This window comes from Dasypus novemcinctus, chromosome X, assembly GCF_030445035.2.
Source record: "Dasypus novemcinctus isolate mDasNov1 chromosome X, mDasNov1.1.hap2, whole genome shotgun sequence".
Lineage (NCBI taxonomy): Eukaryota > Metazoa > Chordata > Mammalia > Cingulata > Dasypodidae > Dasypus > Dasypus novemcinctus.
In genome coordinates this window covers 187,769,271-187,791,649 of record NC_080704.1, presented here as the reverse complement: position 1 = coordinate 187,791,649, position 22,379 = coordinate 187,769,271, and the positions used below count along the sequence as shown (strand labels likewise).

Below are 22,379 nucleotides of genomic sequence, written 5' to 3'. Positions count from 1 at the left end.
TGTGACTGTGTGAGAAGTAGAATTGGGGGTGAAAACATTCACTGAAGGACAATTTTTTGCCCCCTTTTACACAGGATCATTGGATAAACATCCTCTTCAATGATAAAACCTAAATAATTTCTGGCCCTTTTTCTGGAAGAGCTTTTTGCTGCTGTAAGTTTATAGGAACAGCAATAAGAGGTCCTTTTCTGGGCATGAAGCCCAGGACTTGAAGGGCAACTCTAGAGAACATCTGGTTTGCTTGATATATAGAAGCCAGCACTGCATGTGTGTGTTTGTGCGTGTATGCGTTTCTCTGATGCTGACTCATGGCATTGAAACCTCTCTGGAAACACCCCCACCCATCTAGCTAGCCAGTTTACACACACCCCTTTGGCTCCTCCTTGATTCAAATGTTAGTCAAGAGGAAGAAAGAAAACAAGTTCAAGAGCTGCTCTCGAGCATCTAGAATTCTCTGTGTCCCACCCCTTGAGAAGAAAGACTGGCCCCAGCTCTAAGTCCACTACAAGCTGGACTTTCCTTTTAAAGCACCAATACTACTTCAGCCTTTGGTAAAAAATAGAAGAAAAGAGTGTCTTGTACTGTTCAGAGGCAGAGGGCCGACAACCGGCAATAACGACAAAACGATGGCAGGCCTGAAGCTCACTACTCAAGCAGACCCTGAAATTGAGCTTTTTGTGAAGGTAAGCTTTCCAGACATAATAACAGCATATGGAAGCCATTATTTCTTGACACTAGACTTCAGCTTTTTATAAAGGTCCATATTTGGACTAAAGCTATAGGAAAAATTTTTTTATTCTGTGTTCTAGAAAGATGCTTGGGTGTTGGGCAGCTCTTAAGTGACAACAGGAAAAGGCAAGTTGATACGATAGAGCATTAGACTGGTAGTCAGAGCACCTAATTGTATTCTCAGTGGCATCTTATGTAACCTTGGTCAAATCCCTTCCTCTCTCTGAACCTTTGTTTCTCCATCTATATAATGAAGGTCTGACAAGATGATCCTTAAGGACTTTTCAAGCTCTAGAAATCTGTGTTTTATGAAATAGGTTTTGAAAGGCCTGGATAGGTGAAGGAAAGAGTCAATAGTGACTTGAGAGCCTCCTTTCCCACATTATAGCCAAGAAAAGAACTTTCTAAAATTCTCCCATAATGGACAAGCAGCACATCAGGGCCACATGGACGCTATAGGAGAGAAAAGTCCAGGAGTCTGTGGGTCTGTTATGTGAAGAGGAGGCATTTTAGAATGCTGCTGCTTCCTCTTTATTTATTGCCTTGGGAGGTTTTTTTTTCTTTCAGAAAAGCCCTTTGGAAAACCCCCAAATCAGGAGAAGGAAACATGTGCTTCTAAATTAGCTCATGAAGAAAAAAAGTTTTATGTGGGCTTTTTTCTGAGGAGAAAGTATATATTTTCCAAAATTCATACTCAAAACTAACTTTATTTTTCCCTGTATTTTCCTTAACTATTAGAAGTACTAAGGATAATAATAGTAATGATAACAAGCTCTTTATATTGTGCCTGAACCTTTTCTAAATACCTCACGTGTTACCTCATTTAGTCCTTACAACAACTTAGGAAGTAGGTAATTATAAGAATAATAATGATGACTATTATGACATTGTCATAGTCATAATATATCATAATCATTTTCTAGATAAGTAAACTAAGGCACATAATATTTAAGGAATTGCCTCTGTAACTGTATAAATTTTTGATGCCTTCAAAGACATAAAATAATTATGTTTACCAAACATTAAACACCTGTTGACCAAAATGATACTTTTACAGCCATTTAAAATTATTTAGCAAATGACCACATATATATGCCAAATGTATTATCAACTTGCTGTTTCAAAATAATAACAGAGAGACCCTTACATTCCTTTAGAATTTCTTTGTAGCAAGGTAATCCAAATAAGTGTTTGCTGGACTATGGGACATAAGAGCTACTTCTCCTCTCTCTGGATTCCAGCAAAACATGTGGCTGTTCAGACAGTTAGGATATTAGTAAGCTTTCATATCCTGACTTGCCTTTTACATCTACCAATTTCAAACCTGAAAATGCTGTAGGGACAGTTACTGGACATTGTATGTCCTCCCATGGGCCACTGGGTGGAACGTGGTAGACTATGGACAATGATATGGACCATTGACCATGAGGTACAGTGGTGCTCTGAGATGTATTCACCAAATGCAATGAATGTCTCATGATGATGGAGGAGATTGTCATTATGGGGGGAGGAGTGGGGTAAGGGGGTGGGGGATATATGGGGACCTCATATTTTTTTAATGTAATATTAAAAAATAAATAAAGGCAAAAGAAAAAAAAATTCAAACCTGAAGTAATGCCTCTATATAAGGTAACCAAATTGTTCCTTTTGTCCAAACTGTTCATTCAATTCAAACTCCTCAATCCAGTTTTGTTGACATTGGTTTGTTTATCTTCATAGACTTCTTATATTTGATTGATAATCTGAAAGGGAGAGGTTAGCAAATTACACAATGGGTGAGCAAATGTTAAGATAATAACTTTCTGGTTAAAAATAGCTAATAATTTATTGAGTATTTACTATATGGAACATACTGTGCTAAATGGTTTATTATTGACCCATTTTACGGACATAGAAATTAAAGCAAAGAACAATTAAGTAACTTGTCCAAGGTCACAAAACTAGTGAATGGCAGAGTTAGGATTTCAATACATTAAAATTACTTTGTCTAATCTTATTCAATTGTTTCCAACTAGGTGAATTTGCCATTAAATTTTCCCAAATTTTCGTTAGATGGAATTCTTTATATTTAAGTTTATCTAATGACATTGATACAAATTACAAATTTCCTGGAAGAACCTTGAGTATCTCTCATCCAGGTTTTTGTTTTGCTTTGCTTTAAGATGTGTTCTACTGATCTCTAGAAGTTTCATGGAGGACACTTAGGGGAGAGGCATAAGGGTGGAGAAAGTTGAAAAATGCTATCAGTAAGTTATAAAAGCACTTTTCTTTACCAATGGTGTCTCCTTTATATACAATATGATATCTTTCCAAAGATTAAATGGCCTGTGATTTCCTTCAGCTACCTCTTGCTGTGCCTCAAAAACTCTCCAACATTGAAAGGGAAAGTCTAAGGTCATGTATATTACTAGAAGGAAAGCTAAAAAGAGTAACATGGGACTGTATAAGATAGTAAAACCAAAAAAAAAAAAAAAGATAGTAAAACCTCATGTAAAACACAAATATGGGAGATATTGCATATATAAGACGGTTTTTACAAAATATAAATACAAATATACCAGAGAGAAGGAAACAGAATAGCAGGTATATACAAGAGGGGAAGCATAGAGAGATTGAGAAGTGATGAATTTTTTGTTTTATTATTATTATTATTATTATTATTATTGGAATAATGAAAGTGCTCTAGGAATGATTAAAGTGATGAATGCACAAATATGTGTTTACACTGAATACCATTGATTTTATACTTTGGATGGATTTATGCTTTATTAATATGTATCAATAAAATTGATTTGATTTTTTTAAAAAACTCTCCCACAACTTCTTCCCCATATCACTGATGGGATCTCTACAAGAAATTAATTTCTTTGCTGTCACAATTAAGAATCTATATATCACCACCTACATGTTCCATGTAGCCAGTGAAAACATTGCTTTTCAGCTCTGAATGATTTGGGCAAGATTTATACCAAGTAACTAAGAACAAAGGATTTTGTAACACATATTTTCTTTTATCTAAATGCCTAAGTCATCCTATTGGTTTGTTGTTCATTGTCAAATGGAATGTCTGGGTTCTTCACCAAATACTCTAAAACTAAGTTTTAGCCTATTTGTATCATGGAATCTAACATTACAGAACCTAACATTTGGGCCAAAAATTCTGAATGTAATATTTTTGTCAAAAACTTCGTGTTGGAAAGAAGGTAGAGATGGTACTCTTCTCTGAATGTTCAGACCATTTTCAAGCTTTCTTAGAGCTATCATAGACTGTAATGTAAAAATTGAACAAAACTATTAGCTAGGAGAAATTAATATTTAAGGGTGTGGGTTGTTTAGTAGACAGTCCCAGGTATACTAACTGAGAAGAATATGTATATCATTAACTCTACCACTGACTGGGTGTACTTGATCTAGTCAATCTTTCTAAGCCTCAATCTCCTCATTTGTTCAACAAGGGTAATAACAGAACCAACTGCATAGGATTATTGAGAGGATTAAATGAGACAGCCTATGTAAAGCAGAGTCCTTAGTAACATAGTGAAGACTCAATAAACGTTAGCTATTATTGTTACTATTACTATTTTTCATGTTTAGAAACTTAGATCACAAGCACAAAGAGAAAAATTTGGTTTGGTGAATGACTGCATTCTGTCTTTGCAGTTAAAGTTACTTAAGAGGTAGATAATCCATCAGGTTACAGACTTTACATCCTTAAATTTTATATGTTGGCACTTTAAATCAGCATAACATGAACAAAAAAATAAACCTTCAATTTTCCTGTAAAACTTTACTGCATTTCCCACCAGCACCACCACCACAGCTCACTGTTTTGCTTTTCCTTTTGTCAAAGGCGACCCACCCTTCCTGCCGTATCTATTATCAGACTCCATTCTTCTTCCTGCCTCCCACCCTTAATCATGTTTCCACCCGCTAACCCCAGTTCTGCTCGGATCCCTAGTCTCACTTCAGTACAAAATTCTTACAAAAGAAATATAGCTGCCAAGGTTAGTTGCGTCTTCCCTTACATCTTCACTCCCTGATACCACAAAAGAGCAACAATAAAGAAACATGATTTCTTCTTACATCCACTAAAGAAAAAGCAAGTATAAACAAGGAGAGGAATTCAGTTTGGGACATGTTGAGATTGAGGTGTTTAAAACATGGATCTTTCATAAAGATACTACATCAACTATAATCCTCTCAAGAAGTGATTGCTTTTTCTTCCTCATTCTCTGAGTCTGGAGATGGGGTAGGTGTTCTTTAGGTATCCTTGTTCCTTCCACACCATTCTCCTTCCCCCATCCAAAGAAATACCTAGATTGAGTTTTATATCATCAGATTAGAGCACCCACTGTGTTTCCCTGTTAGAGCAATCTTCCACATTCCTGATCACTCTCCCTTCTTCCTTGAGGATTTTAGCTCCTGAATCACTGTAACTCTCTTCCATACTACTCCTGTCATAATGCTTTGTGATTTCAATATCTTACACTGGTGACCTTTCCAACACTCTGGATTCTCAGATCCTTGACTTCCTCTCCTCCATTGATTTTGTATTCCACCATCTCTCAGCCACCCCCTCCCACAGTCATACTCTTAACTCTGTCACTCTAATATCTGCAACTTTTGCATAATATCACAATATTTTGTTTTGCTTTCTTCTTTTTTTTAACCTTTTCTATTTTAATCAACTTTATTGAGATAATTTACATAAAATAAATGCACCTATTTTAAGTGTACTGTTCAATGACTTTTAACAAATGTATACACGTGTATAACCACCACTCCAACTAAATTATATAATATTTCCATCACCTCAGAAAGTTCCCTTGTGTCTCTTTGCAGTCAATCTTCCCCACTCCACCTCACTATCCTCTGCCTACAGGTAACCACTGATCTGCTTTCAGGCAAGATAGATTAATTTGCATTTTCTAAAATTTTTTATAGATGGAATCATACAGTATGTACACTTTTTGCCTGGCTTCTTTTTCTCAGCATAGTTACTTTGAGATTTGCCCGTGTTGTTGTATGTATCAATTGCTCATTCTTTTTTACTGCTAAAGTATTCTTTTGTATGGATGTACGTTTTGTGTATCCCATCACCCTTTGAAGGACATTTAGATTTTTCCAGTTTTGGGCTATTATGAATAAAGTATCTATAAACATTCATGTTCAAGTCTTTGTATGGTCATATGTTTTCATTTCTCTTGGGTAAATACCTAGGCTTAGAATTGCTGGGTCATATGATAGATAGATGTTTAACTTTGTCAAACTTTCTTCCAAATCAATTGTACCATTTTATACTGTCAAGAGCAGTGTATGAGAGTTCCAGTTGTTCCACATCCCTGCCAGCACTTGATATGGTCAGTCTTTTTAATTTCAGCTATTCTAATGTGTGTTAAGTTGTAGCTCAGTGTGGTTTTGATTTGCATTTCCCAAATAAGTAATGAGGTTGAGCATCTTTTCATGTCCTTATTTACCATCTGTATACTTCCTTTTGTGAAGCTTGCTCAAATCTCTTGCCCAATTTTAAAGTTGGGTAAATTGCCTTGTTATTGAGGTGTAAGTGTTCTTTATTTATATGTTTTACATATTTTGGATACAAGACCTTTTTCATTTCCTTGAAAGCTCTTTTGAAAGCAGATTTTCACTTTGATAAGACACTATCAAAATTTTCATTTCTCACCCTCACTCTCAGAATCCTGGCCACATTGGCCTTCTTTCAGTTCCTTATACATGACATGCTCATGTCTGATGTTGCAAGGCCTTTATTATACCCTCTGTTTGAATGCCCTCTTAATGTCCATTCACCTAGTTAACTCTTACTCATCCTTGAATTTGGTTCAAATGCCATTTCCTCAGACATTTCCCTGACCAAACCCACATAGATTAGGTTCCTCTGTTACACACGCTCATAAAATGCATTTCCTTCCTTCAAAAAATTTACTCACTTTAAAGCTGAGAGTTTATTTAGGGGAATTTTTAAAAAATTTTAATATTGTTTTGTTTAATACCATATTCCTAGTGCCTAGCAAAATGCTTAGTATATGTTAAACACACAATAATAATTTGTTCAGTGAATATTTATTAGATGAATGAATGAATAATAAAGAGTCCACAAATAAACTCAAGTATATATAAAATTTCAAAGTGGAAAAGTGTGTTGTTTTCAATCAGGTGAGAGAAAGATGAATTTGTTTCAAAGAATAGTGTTGAGACAACTACTAACTACTTGTAAAAAAAAAAGAAAGGAAAAAATACTAAAGGTGGAGTGCCAATACAATCCTTACACCATAATTAATTCACATAGACCAAACAAATGCAGAAAATGAAACCATAAAGTGTGCTAGAAGAAATTACAAGAGATTTTTGTAATAAAACAAAATAAGAAATTAAAATAAGAAATCAACATTTTATAATCTTGATGATATAAAGCCTTTCTAAACATACCATAAAAACCAAACTGCATAGAGAAAAAGAATGAAAGATTTTATGTAAAATTTAAATTTTACATAAAATTTGTTTTTTAAAATTACACAGAACATGTATCATAAAGAGTTAATGTCTTCAATATACAAATAAATTTTCCAAATCAGTAAGGAAAAAAATCATTACCTTAATAGAAAGAAGGAAAAGTGGCATGAACAAACAATTCACAAAATAAAATAAGGAAATTTTATTTTCCTCTGAAAATAAGGAAATCAAATGGTCAATGAACACACAGCAAGATACTCAGCGTTCAGGAAGGAAATCTGGCAGGACTTATTAAAATGGAAAATGTGCATACTCTTTACTTAGCATTATCCTTTCAAAAATAACCCTAAAAGTATAATCTCAGAAGTGGAATAAGTTATATGCCCAGAAATGTTTTTTTGCAGAAGTACTTTTAGTAGAAAAAAAATTGGAATAGCCTAAATGTCCATCAATTGTTTATATAAATTTTGGTAATATATAAAATTTATTATTATGATGTATTCATAACACTTATAATTTTGCATATAATAAAATTATTTGATTCATTATCTCTCTCTCTCTCTCTCTGCTGGATGGCAGAATCTATGAGAGTAAGGATTTCCAACTGTGTCCCTAGCAACTAACTCAGTTCCCAGTAAGCACTCAGTACATATTTGCTAAAAGAATGAATAAACTAATGCATTTCTTTATCTTAATAGGCTGGGAGTGATGGGGAGAGTATTGGAAACTGTCCCTTTTGTCAACGCCTTTTCATGGTCCTCTGGCTTAAAGGAGTTAAATTCAATGTTACTACTGTTGACATGACCAGGTAAGAGAAATCAGGACATGTTTAATTCTAGAGATTGAGATCAGTAGATACCAATACAATCTTGGTGTTTGTATAATGCATACCTTACCTATAGGCTAACTCTGCATATTTTTCAATCATCATAGAAAGCCTGAAGAACTGAAGGACTTAGCCCCAGGTATAAATCCTCCCTTCCTGATATATAACAAGGAGTTGAAAACAGACTTCATTAAAATTGAAGAATTTCTAGAGCAGACACTGGCTCCTCCAAGGTACAGCATTTTACAGGATTCTATTGCACTGAGATAATCTATTTTATTGCCCTGTTGTTTACAGATTGAGGATTCTTCCTTCTAGGCATTTAACTCAGCATTTCCACTGCCAAACATCTCTTTTTCTGTCTTTCTAGATAAGTTTTGGGAAGATCCTCCATGATCACTTCATATAAGATAAGAAAACTTATTTCTAAATTACTTATTTAATTTATAGGTAATATAATAGAAATTGGCAAGGCTAGACTTGGAAACCTGGGGAAGGTAGGTAAATTTGGGCCACATTTAAATTCAACCACATACTCTGATTCATAATGAAGTTTTGGGATATTTATACTAGTAGAAATCAGACTTATTTTACTGCAGATCCCTCAGAAGATCTTCGATTTTGAAATAGCTTTTAATTTAGTCTACTCTCAGGTGTGCAGTCTGGCAACTGAATGTTAAAAGCTTTGAGATTTCTGGGCCCATATATCAAATGAAGTGCATGTATAAACTTCCCCTTTCAACTTCAAATACACAAAAAGTAGATAAAATTTTTCAAATGTTTTTTTTACAAAAATTCATAACATACTTTAAAGCAAGGAAGTAAATTTTCTCTGGCATAGAAATGGAGAGGGACTCCACAGTGGGTTGGGAGTGACATTAGCACTTATAGCCTGTGAGGACTGATCAGAACTGGGCCTTAACACATCTGATGGAATAAGGACAGAACATACCCAGTGCAAGGACTAGAGGCCAGGAAACAGGTTTCATGCAGCTAGCCAGAGGCCATAATTGTATTGTCTATTCTTGAATGAGAACTGTGCATCTCTGCCTACCCAGGATAGTGTCTGGAAACAAGAAACCTGCTGTATTAATTTTCTATTGTATAGAAACTTACCACAAACAGTGTTTTTAAAACAACATCCATTTTTTATCTGAAAATTTCCATTGATCAGGAGTCCAGGCACAAGTTTGCAATCAAGGTGTCAGTCAGGGCTGCAGTTTCCATCTGGGGCTAGGAGTCTTCCGCAAGCTCATTAAGATTTTTGGCAGAATTCAATTCCTTGCAGCTGTAAAACTGAAGTCTATGTTTACTAGTTAGCTGCCAGCCAAGGTTCACTTTCAGCTCCCTCAGGCTTCCTCTCCACAGGTAATTCACAACATAGCTGTTTTTCTTCTGAGTCCAGAAGGAGAATGTTTCTCTGATGTTTTACCTTCTTTTAAGGGTTCATCTGAATGGACTATGCCTACCCAGGATACTATCCCATTAGATTAACTCAAAGTCAATTGATTGGCAACCTAATCATAATTTTTATATTCCATCATATTCACAGTTCCCACCCACAATCAAGGGGAGAGCATTACATAGGGTGTGTACAACAGGGGCCAGGAATCTTGGAAGCAATCTTAGATTCCTGTCTACCACACTTTCTTATGGCCAGAAACCAAAACAGAGTTACCCATGAACTATAGATTCCCAAGTTTACATTACTCATTCTTTAATGTTGTGCATGGCAGTTTGAAACTATTGTGGACCCCAGAATATCATGTCATTAGGGTTAATCCTCTCCTGTGCATGTAAACTTATTGTAGGTGGGGTCTTTTGAATAAATTACTTCAGTTAAGGGCAGTGGTTAGATTGTGTGACCCAGGGTGAGTCTTAATTCTCTTACTGGAGTCCTTTATTAATGGAGGAATAAAAAGCCACAGAAACAGAGAAAAGCTTCAGAGACAGAGAGCAACCCCCAGAAGCTGAGAAAGAGGGTCTCAGAGTCTGGAGGCTGGAATCAGAAGAGCAGAGAGGCATGGAGAAAGGCTCCCAAAAGCTGAATGAGAAAGCCACAGACAGAGCAGGCTGAAGCTGAAGGCAACATGCCTGGAGGAAAAGACAGGGACTGACAGAGCCACCACTGTACCCTGCCATATGGCAGGAGTCCAGGATCACCAGCAGCCTATATCTGGAGAGAAAGCTTTGCCTGATGCCTTGATTTGGACATTTTTCTCAGCCTTGAAACTGTGAGCTTATAAGTTAATAAATCCCAGTTGTAAAAGCCAACCCATATCTGGTATATTGCATTGACAGCCTTTAGCAAACTAAAACACTGTAATTTCCATTTTCCCCTTTTTTGACTCATGAATTAGATAGAATTTTTTTTCTTTTTTTCCCAAAAGCATGAAGGAATGTCTATCTCTTTGGAACTGATTTCTAATTATCTCCCATTATAACCAGAGAATTCCATTTGACTAAAATTGCACTGGTAGAATAACATTCTTTTAGTTAGAATTTCCCTGATATATAATATTCTGGCTTTTATGTTCAATCTTTCTCAAACACTTTGTTTTAAGCATACCTCTTGAGCTTAGCATATAGCAACAGGCAGTTGCTGATGGGGGCCAGAGAAATGAACAGAACTTTTAGTGGAGACTTAGAAGACCTAAAGCACCTGACCAGTTTCCCAAATTTGCCAAATTCTGAGGCTTCTTAGGGTGGTAGGGGAAAAAAGACTAAGCTGAAAGCTAATGAAAAGAATACCAAATCTTTCCATAGTCTTATAGTCAAAAATTTGAATTCAGTACTTGCCAGATTAAGGGACCCTGAAGAATATTCCAGGCACTCATGAAAATCCCACAGGCTTTCCAGGGCTGTAATACAGCCTTGACTCAGTGCAGTCTCTGATTGAATTAAGGTAATAGTTATCACTCTAACTTCCCAGAAGATGAAATATTAAGTTTTCTCTAAAGAAAATAATTTGGAGCTTCTGCAATTTTTATGCATGTCTTCCATTCAGAAGAGAATAACCAGAAACATAAAATATAGGACTATATGATGGAAAAATAAGAGTATTAAAAGCCAAAAGAAACAAACCAAAAGTGATCCAGATATTGTAATCAAAAAGAATTTTTATATAGCTGTGATTGATATGTTCAAGAAAATAGTGGAAAACATGGAGAAAATAGATGTAAAGATGGATGCTTCCACTAATGAATTAGAATGTATTTTTTAAAAGGCAAAATTAAATTCTATAACTGAAAAATACAATATCTGAATATAAGAAACCCTCACATAAGTTTAACAGCAATGAGACACAGCAGAAGAGATGGTTAGTAAACTGGAATATAGTACATAGAAAATATCCAAACTGATGCAGACATAGAAAAAAAGAATAAAAATATATTAAAGAGTATTAGAGATGTGAGAGATTTAGGGAAAAGTCTAAGATATGTGTATTTAAGGTCTCAGATGGAGAGGAAAAACTAGCATAAGCAATATTTGAAGAGCTAATTTCCATCCAAAATTGATTAACAACAATTACCCACAATTTCAACAAGGCCTCTCATCCCCCCAAATTCAAAGAGAACCACATGAAGGCACATTATAGCAAGACTCTGAAAACTCTAAACAAAGATAAAATAATTAAAAGATAGGAGAGAACAAAGACACTTTCCTTCAAAGAAGCAACAATAAGACTGACATCTGACTTATCCATAGGGAAAATGGAAACCAAAAGACAATGGAGGATGGGGGTAGCTCAGTGGTTGAGTGCCTGCTTCACATGTGATGAGGTCCCAGGTTCAATCTCCAGTACCTCCTTAAAAAGGGCAGTGAAACAATATCTTTAAAGTGCTGAATGAAAATCACTGCCAACTTAGAATTATATGCCCAGAAAATTTACTCTTCAAAAACAAAGGCAAAATAAAGATATTTTCATACAAGGAAAGCAAAGAGAATTCATTGTCAGCATTCTTGCATTAAACAAAAAACTTAAAGGCATTCTTCAGGAAGAAGAAAAATTATTTTAGATGGAAATACATTAAGTTATGAAGAGCAACAGGAAGAGTAAATATGTGGGTAAATATAAATGAGTACTAACTTAGTACTTAACTGCAGAGAGAAATAGCAATATCTTGTGGGCTTAAAATATAAGTAGGAGTGGAGTGAGGGGAGTGGGGGGTATATGGGAACCTCATATTTTTTTAATGTAACATTAAAAATAAATAAATAAAGACAAAAAGTATAAGTAGACAAATGCAAGAAAGCAATGAAGCAAAACATGAGAGTGGTAAGGGCAGCTAAAGATTTGTAAATTTCTAGTATTTTCAAGGACAGAGTAAGAGCAATAATTTATACTAGACTGTAATGAGTGATGATATGCATTTTGTAATGTCTAAAGTAACCATCAAAGAACAATAAAATAATTATAAATTCAAGTTAATAGAAATAAAAATAAAAAACATAAAAATAAAAAAATTATGTGGTTCTCAACTATGGCTATTTTGTCCCCATGGGGATATTTGGAAATGTCTGGAGGCACTTCTGGTTGCCACGATTGGGGGAAGGGGTTCTTTTGGCATCTAGCAGGAAAATGCCAGGGATGTTGTTAAACATTCTACAATGCACAAGACAACCCAACACAACTCATAATTACCTGGCCCAAAGTGTCAATTGTGCTGCTGTTGAGAACTCTTGCCCTAGAGAAATGAAAAAATATGTTCACACAAAAACTCATACACAAATGTTTAAAAGTTTTATTCATAATCACCCAGATTGGAAATAACCCAAAAACCCTTCAATGGGTGAATGGATTAGCAAATTGTGCTAAATTCAAACTATGGGACATTACTCAACAATTTTTAAAAATTAACTATTGCTACACACCATGGCTTAGATAAATTTCAAAAGCAATTATTGCTAAGTGAAAGAAGCCTGTTTCAAAAGGTTACTCACTGTGCTAGTCCATTTATATGACATTCTCAAAAAGTAAAAACTACACAGTGTTGGAAAACAGATCAGTGGTTCCCAGAGGTTAGGGGTGGAGGAGGGTATGAAAAAAGGAGTTACACTGGGGAGTTTTTTTGGGTGATGGAACAGTTCTGTATCCTGATTGTGATGGTTGCTATACAAGTCTATGAATGTGTTAAAATTCTGAACACTTCCCAAAAGTTATTTTATTGCATGATAATTTCAAAGAATAATTAAATAGTAAAAATATTTGCTTAATTTAAAAGAATTCAAGAAAAGGAGAAATATATAATCACTGGGTCCATAGAAAGTACTGAGCAAGACAGCAGATATAAAAACAAATATATTTGTCATTTTATCAATGTGAATAGACTAAATATTACTATGAAAAGATTAAGATATTAAAACTGAATAAAAACATTCAAAAACAAAACAAAAACATTCAAACCCCAAATATATGTTGATTACAAGAGATCCACCTTAAATGTAAGTATACAAAGAAGTCGAATGTAAAAAGAAGGAAGAAGGTTTACTTGCAAACTTTAACTAAAAGAAAACTGGTGTAGCTATACTAATACCAGACAAAACAGACTTAAGGCAAAAAGCATTACCATGGATAAAGTAGGACATTTTATAATGATAGAAAAGGTCAAAACAGCCAGAAGTTATTAGAATCCTAAATGTTAACACAGCATCAAATTTTAAATATTTGTCAGAACTAAAAGGAGGAATAGAAAAATACACAGTATTAGCAGATTTAACACACCTCGCTGCTAGAACATGAATTAAAACATTGGTAACAATATAGTGAATCTTATGAATACAATTAATAAAATGTACTTAATTTTCACAGAGCACTGCATAGAATAATGACAGGATATACTTTTTTCCCAAGTGATGATGGCATATTTTCCAAAACCGATGATAAGCTAGGTCATAAAGTAAGCTTCACCAAATTTCAAAGGCTCAATATCATCCAGAGTGTGATCTCTAGGTACAATATCAATAACAAAAATATAACTATAAAACCATACCTGCTTGCAAATTAATACATTTCTAAATAAAGAAGAAATCACAATTAAATTTAGAATAAATTTTACCTAAATTCTAAGGAAGAAACTATCAATATGGTTGAATACGTATTGTAATCTGAATGCAAAGTGATGACTTGGAGTTGTGTACCCTAGAAAAACATGTTCTTAATCCATTTCTGTGGGAGTGAACCCATTGTAAATAGGACTTTTTGATAAGGTTACTTCAGATAAGATATGGCCCAACTGAATCATATTTTAACCCTATTATTGGTGGCCTTATAGAGAAAGTCACAGAAATAGAAAGCCATGGGGAAAAGCAGGAAGCTGACAATCAATGGAACCTTGAAGTGGAAGAAGAAACCACAATGTGCACAGTCATGTGACAGAAAAGTCAAGGACCAAAGAACACTGGCAACCAGCCAGAACAACTCAATAATCTTCAGGGATGGTGGCAGTTTGATATTATTTATGAATTCCAAAAAGGAGATATTGATTATGCTTGTAAACTGGTCTGTTCTTTTGAGCATGATACCCTTTGACTATTAAAATCAGAGGTTTCACTTTTACTTGATTAAATTAAAATTAGTGCTTTGATTCAGTCATATCAGTAAGATGTTGAATCGCCACCCTCTTGGTGGGCAGACACACAGAAAATGACACAGCAGAGGAGAGAGCTGAGTTTAGATGCTGGAGCCCTGTGAGAGAGACAAACCTTTCACTTGACAGTTTACAGCTGGCCTTATGGAGAGAGGAGAGCAGCTGAGCCCAGAAAGAGATGAGCCCTCAGAAGAGAGATGAGCCTTATGCCAGCTTACAGCTTAGATCAGAAGAAGCTAAGACCATTGAGCCTTAAAAGGAAGAGGAAGAGGAAGGCTGAACACTCACAGAGACCAGCAGACATCTTGCTCCAACACGTGGCAACAGATTTCAGTGAGGGAAGTAACTTTTATGGCTTTATGACTGTAAGCTTCTACCCCAAATAAATACTATTTTATACAAGCCAACAGATTTCTGGTACTTTGACATCAGCACCCCTTTGATTGACTAATACAGGGAGTAAACACTCCTAGCTGATGCCTCAACTTTGGACTTCCTCTAGCCTCACAACTGTGAGCCCACAAATTCCCATTGTTTAAACTAAACCAACCCCTTATACAGTACTTGTTTTAGCAGCTGGGAAGCTAAAATGGTTTCTGGTGCCAGAAAGTGGGTTTTGCTATGACAAACACTGAAAATTGTGGAAACAGTTGTGGAACTGGGTAAGGGGTAGAGGCTGGAAGAATTGGGAGGTGCTTTATAGCAAAGCCTAGATACCTTTGAAGAGACTGTTGGTGGAAATATGGATGTCAAAGGTACTTTGGATGAGGCATTAGAAGGAAATGATGAATGTGTTATAGGAAACTGGATGAAAGGTGATCCTTCTTATAAAGTGGCAGAGAACTTGGCAAAATTGTGTTCTAATGTCATATTGAAAGTGAAACTTGTAAACTGTGAACTTAGATATTTTAGCTGAGGAGATTTCCAAGATGTGTGGAAGGTGCAGCCTGGCTTCTCCTGGAAGTTTATAGTAAAATCCAAGAGAAAAGGGATAAGCTGAAAACTGAACTCTTAAGCATGAAGAAACCAGAAAATGATGGTTTGGAAAATTCTGAGCCTAAAAAGATAGTATGCTCTGAGACTTGAGCCAGAAGCTCTTCTATTGGGGATTTCCCTGAGCTTTGGTAAAGCGAATAGGGTTGCATGTGAGGGTTTAGCTGAACATGGATTTAACCCGCAATTTCAGTGGAAGTCAGGATTGGAAATGCAGTTATCCAGGAAGGATCTGTGGAAAATTCAAATGTCTGATGGTTAGGACCCACTTAAACTTCACAGAAAGCCAACAAGTTTTGTAGAAAATTTGTATGAGCACTACTTCTGCCAGTTTGGACTGAAATGGACAGATAATGTATGAATTGAAGGAAGCATGACTTCAAGGGCAGAACCATCGAAGCTGAGGTTTTGACCAAAGAGATCTCTTGTTGCCAGAGAGTAAGCCCACCCACATATGTGGAAAGGGCAGATTCATCCTGCACTTGGAGGGGTAAAGCCTTGTGCCCTGTTGTTCAGCTATTTTGATGATTGGAGAAAATGGGTCCTTCAACCCAGTGTTTGGGAAGACCACGGCCACTACACAAGCACTTGGAAGGGATGATACTGACACTTGGAAGGGATGATACAGGACCAGAGGACAAAACACTGATCCAGAGATGACTTTCAGACCTTGAAATCTAAAGACATTTGCCCTACTGGGTTTCAGACTGGTTTGGGATCCTTTTGACTCTTGTTTTCCTTCCATTTTCCTCATTCTGGAATGGGCATGTTTAGCCTATGCTTGTCCTTCCATTGTACATTGAAAGCAGAAAACTTGTTTTCTAGGTTTCAAAGGTCCATCAAGCAGAGAAATTTTACCCCAGAAGAGACCATACATGTAACTGATTGTGATAAGACTTTGAACTTAGCATTTATTCTAAAATAGCTTAGGGCTTTTGGGGTGTTATGATTCAATTAATGTATTTTGCATGAGGTAAGAATATGTATTTATGGGGTCCAGAGGGTGTGACTCTGTGCTTGGAGTAATGTAATCCATAAAGATATGTTCTTGGGAAGCAGATTTGGCTAAAGTGATAGAGCTTCCACCTACCATATGGGAGAACCTGGGTTTGATCCCTGCCCTCCTAGTAAAAAAAAAAAAAAAAAAAAGAAGAGAAAGCATGCCTGCATGGCAAGCCAGTGCCACACAAGTGCCCATGTGGTGAGCCAGTGCCCGTGCAAGTGAGTCACACAGTAAGATGATAGTGCATCAAAAGAGAGACAAGGGGGAGAGTCAAAGTGAAGTGCAGCAGAAACCAGGAACTGAGGTGGTGGTGCAATTGACAGGGATCCTCTCTTCATATCAGAGGTCCCCAGGATTGAACCTTGATGAATCCTAGAAGAAAGAAAATGAGAAGACAACACAGACAGCAAAAACAACAGGGTGGGAGGAGGGGAAGGGGAATAAATAAAATCTAATATATATATGTTCTTAATCTTAACCCATTTCTGTGGGAGTGAGCCCATTATAAATAGAACTTTCTGATGAGGTCGTTTCAGCTAAGGTGTGACCCAACTGAATCAGCATGGGTGTTAATTCTATTACTGGAGGTCTTATAGAGAAATCCAAAGAAAGAGCCATGGAGAAAAGTAAGAAGATGGAAACCAACCCAGAGGAGAAAGAAGATGCCACAATGTGTATTGACATGTGTAGCAGTTTGGCCTTGTTTTTGAATTCCAAAAACAGATATTGGATTATGTTTATAAACTGGTCTGTTCCTCTGGGCATATTAGATTGTATTAACTTCAGAAATTTCACTTTTACTTTATTAAATTATGATTAGGGCTTTGATTGGACCACATCAGTTGGACGCTGAGTCTCTGCACCCTTGGTGGGTGGGGACACACAGAAGAAACCACATGGCAGAGGAGAGAAGCTAGAGTTTTGATACTAGAGCCTGGGAAATAGGACACAGAGAAGCAGATACATGAAGAAAGAGAGAAGTATCCATTAGACATGGAGAGGTCCTGGGAAGAGAAATGAGCTATTTGCCTGACAGTTTACAGCTGGTCTTGTGGAGAGAGCAGAGCAGCTGAGCCCAGAGAGACATGAGCCCTTGGAGAGAGACAAGAATTGTCCCAGCCTGTGGCTGAGATTGGAAGGTCAGACCACAGAGCCTTGGGAGGAAGAGGAAGACTGAACCCTCACAGACATCACCTGCCATCTTGTGTCAACACGTGGCAACAGATTCTGGATGAGAAAGTACCTCATATGGTACCTTGAGTTGGACTTTTTAAGGCCTCATGACTGTAAGCTTCTATCCCAAATAAATATGCTTTATACAAACCAACCAATTTCTGGTATTTTGCATCAACACACCTTTGACTGACTAATACACCATGTGATGGAAAAATCAAGAACCATGGATCACTGATAGCCAGCCTCAGAATGCAACAGTCTTCAGGGAGAAAGCATTGCCTTGCTGATACCTTGATTTTGGAATTCTTCTAGGCTCAGGACTGTGAGCATATGACATCATAAACATGGTGATGTGACATCCCTTGAGGAAACCTTCCCAGAGAGTCAGAAAATAAAAACACAAATTCCACTTGCTTAGTGCTCTGGAGGACAGTGGAGACTGTAGAAGGACTCCACAAGTGTTGAGTTGAAGAAACAGAAAATATCAAGTAGGAAAACTACATCCCAGCCTCTCTGGTCCACTCCTTCTCCTTCAATACAGTGCAGCTTAGAAATCGTTCAGTGGCAGTGGCCTAGATCCCTCCCACTTCCCACTAGGGAGAGCAGTGAGAGAACCCCACACATATACAGGCACAGAGATCCAAGTATGCAGAGAAACTGGTTGGAAAACAAGCTGCTGAGGAGTATTGCATAGAAAAAAAGCCCTAAGGAGGAAAAAAAAAAAAGGGACAGAGAGACAAGTGTAAAACTGCAGCTGGAAAGTGTTGCACTCACTCAATCCAGTTTCTGTTGACTAGACCACCTAAATACAAAACAGACTTTTCTAGAGTGACCAAACTTTCAGTATTGACCCCATCATGCTCCAGGGGGCCGGATACCCTAGTGGGAAAAACAGAGGCAGAATAGCCTCACAGAGAATAAAAGGGGGGGGGGGGTAAACTAAACTGCTGTAAGACAGGAAGGTCCCAGAACTGAAAAGAATAAAGAAAATGGAACACTGAGTGAGGGAGAGAATTTAAACAAATCATAGGAGCTGGAGAGAAAAATCTACACAATAACAAACAGAGCAGATCAACATACCCAGAGAAGGAATAGAAAAAAGGAAGTTTTTTACTGGAGGTGAAACAATTACGCAAAATGCAATATTAAAAATTGGACCACATATCAAGCACCAGAATCAAATGAGGAAGAGCTGAGAAAATCTGTTCAGTTAAACACTGACTCTTCTAAGGGTCTAGAATAAGATGGATCAAGCTTCAAAGAAGATCCTTAACACAAAGACAATCAACAATAAAACCCTAGGCAAGAGAAAGAAACTGAACTTCAGAGTTAACTCATCAAGATAATCAGAGATATAGAGATCAGTAAAACTTAGAAGCCATACTAAGAAACAGGAAGATATGGATAAGTCTAGAGAACAAATTAAAACTTCAGAGTAGACAAAGACTTTGGAAGAGCTAATCAAAGAAGTTCAAGCAAATCTCCTAAAGCAATTCAAGGAGATGAAGGAAAATATGCATAAAGAGATAAAGGATATTATGAGGACAATATGTGAGCATAAAGAAGAATTTGATGGTGTTTATGTGTGATGAATCTGGACTCAGATGGGATCTCCCTTCATAAGACTTTCATGCTAATGTGCTGGAGGTGCAGTTAATGTTGGGGTTTAAGATATATTTAGGGGATTTGAATCTCTGGACTGACAATGTGATAGCCAGATCCTGAGCCTCAACAGACTCCAGCACCTACAATCTGATTTATTGGACTTACCACACTCAGCTAAGATGGAGGTGAAGAAGGACAACCACCACACCATGGAGCCTAGAGTGATTACAACTGAAAATGGGAGGATTGCATCCAGCATCCAGGTGGAATCTGAGCCTCCTCTTGACATAAAGGTGCAATGGACACAACCAATCCAGTGTCCACATAGAAGAGGTGGCATTGGATTGGGAAAAGTGGACATAATGGACAAAGGGTATGGGGAAAGGCAGGAAGAGATGAGAGGTGGAGGCGTCTTCGGGACATGGAGCTGCCCTGGATGGTGCTTCAGAGGTAATCACCGGACATTGTAAATCCTCACAGGGCCTACATGATGGAATAGAGGAGAGTATAGGCCATGATGTGAACCAATGTATATGAGGTGCAGAGGTGCCCAAAGATGTACTTACCAAATCCAATGGATGTGTCATGATGATGGGAACGAGTGTTGTTGGGGGGGGGGGAGAGGGGGGGTGGGGGGGTGGGGTTGAATGGGACCTCACATATATATTTTTAATGTAATATTATTACAAAGTCAATAAAAAATAAAAAAATTAAAAAAAAAAAAAGAAGAATTTGAAAATATAAAGGTAGAGATAACATAAATTATGAGGATGAAAGTCACAATAGTATACATTAAAATACAATAGAGATACACAACAACAGATTTGAACAGGCAGAGGAAAGAATCAGCAAACTAGAAGACAGGACAATCAAAATCATACAGTCAGAAGAACAAGTAGAGAAAAGAATAGAAAAACTGAACACTGTCTCAGGGATTTGAGTGAAAGCACAAAATGCACAAACATATACATCATGGGTGACCCAAAAGGAGAGTAAAAAGGAAAAGAGGTAGAAAGACTATTTGAGGAAATAATGATTGAAAATTTCCCAACTCTTATGAAAGACATATATATATGCATGTCCAAGAAGTACAACATACTCCAAACAGGATAAATACTAATAAACCTGCTCTGAGATACATACTGATTAGAATGTCAAATGCCAAAAATAGAGAATTCTGAAAGCAGCAAGAGAAAAGTGATTCACAACATACAAGGGATCCTCAATAAAACAAAGTGCCAATTTCTCATGAAAAACCATAGAGATGAGAAGGCAGTGGTGTGTTATATTTAAGGTACTGAAAGAGGAAAACTGCCAGCCAAAAATTCTTTATCTGGCAAAACTGTCCTTCTAAAATGAGGAGGAGTTTGAAATATTCACAGATAAACAGAAACGGGGTTTGTCAACAAGAGACCGGCACTGCAAGAATTACAAAAGGGAGTTCTGCAAGTTGAAAGGAGAGTACAGAGAGAGTGTCTTGGAGTACCATGAAGAAATGAAGATCTTCAGTAAGGGTAACTAAAAAGGTAGATTCAAAACCCAGTAGTGATGTTTCCTCAATATACAACTCTGCTCTTTAGTTCCTGTGAGAGAATGCAATTGAACAAAAAACAGCATATTTCCTCATAATGGCCATGTAAAATTTAAAAGGTACCATGGGACAAAAACAACATAGAGGAACCAGAGGGTATGGGAACATAGAATGTGTAGGCTATTGAAGCTAAGTTGGTATCTTTTCAAATTAGTATGTTGTAGATGTAGGTTTTGTAATATAAGCCCCAAGGTAACCAAAAAGAAAGTATTTTTAAAATATACAGAAACATAAATGGGGAAGGGATCAGTCAGATGAATCACAAAAGATAAACTATACAGAAAAGGAGGTAGCAATAAAGGAAAACAGAGACAAAGATATGACATATAAAAACCAAAGTACAAAATTGTTGAAGTAAGCACTGCCTTTATATTAATAACACTAGGTGTTAATGAATTAAACTCTCCTATTGAAATAGAATGGCAGAGTGGATAAAAACATACAATTCAACTCTATGTTGTTTATAAGAGATGCACTTTACACCTGAAGTTAGAAAAAAGCTAAAAGTGAAAGGTTGGAAAGAGATATTTCATGCAAAGAGTGACCAAAGAAGATCCCAGGTAGCTATACTAAAACCAGACAGAACAGGTGTTAAGTCAAAAACTTAAAAGAGACAAGGAAAGACAGTATATTTTAATAAAAGCATCAATAAACCAATAAGAAATCACAATCATAAATATTTATGCACCTAACCACTCTACCCTAAAATACATGAGGAAAACACAGGCAAAATTGAAGGGATAAATAGATACCTCTACAATAATAGTTGGAGACTTAAATACACCACTCTCATCAGTAGATAGAACTAATAGGCAGAAAATCAAGAAGGACAGAGAAACCTTGAAAAATATGATAAATTAACTAGATATATCAGATATGTACAGACCGTTGCACACTAAAACAGCAAGATATACATTCTTCTCAATTGCACATCGATTATTCTCTAAGATAAACTGCCTGTTGGGTCACAAAAACGTCTCAATAAATTTAAAAAGATTGAAATTATACAAAAAATCTTCTATGACCATAAAGGAACAAAGTTGGAAATCAATACCAGGTGGTGAACTGGAAAATACACAAATCTATGGAAGTTCAATAACACTCTCTTAATCAATCAGTGGGTCAAAAAAGAAGATGCAAGAAAGATCAGTAAATATCTTCAGACAATGAAAATGAGAAGACAACATATCAAAACTTAAGAGATGCAGCAAAGACAGAGTTCAGAAGGAAATTTATAGCCCTAAATGCTTACATTAAAGAAGAAGAAATGGCTAAAATAAAAGACCTAACTTCACACCTGTAGGTTCTAGAAAAAGAACAGCAAACTAACCTCAAAGCAAGGATGTAGAAAGAAACAACAGAGATTAGAGCAGAAATAAATGAAAATGACAGTTA

The 22,379-nt window shown here is 36.4% G+C and overlaps 1 protein-coding gene across 3 annotated transcripts in view; it reads left to right on the top strand.

The window, feature by feature from the left end:
* The first annotated feature begins 383 nt into the window (after nucleotides 1–383).
* Nucleotides 384–22,379, top strand: part of CLIC2 (chloride intracellular channel 2) — a 34,056-nt gene continuing 12,060 nt past the window's right edge. The window contains exons 1-4 of one of the 3 annotated variants that reach the window (XM_012528096.4): nucleotides 384–683; nucleotides 2,892–2,975; nucleotides 7,899–8,008; nucleotides 8,134–8,259. In XM_012528096.4, the coding sequence (XP_012383550.1) occupies nucleotides 2,967–2,975; nucleotides 7,899–8,008; nucleotides 8,134–8,259 (245 nt within the window). In that variant the 5' untranslated portion in view covers nucleotides 384–683; nucleotides 2,892–2,966. The remainder of the gene's footprint in view (nucleotides 684–2,891; nucleotides 2,976–7,898; nucleotides 8,009–8,133; nucleotides 8,260–22,379) is intronic. The other 2 variants (XM_004465999.5, XM_058290988.2) reach the window with 2 other exon arrangements.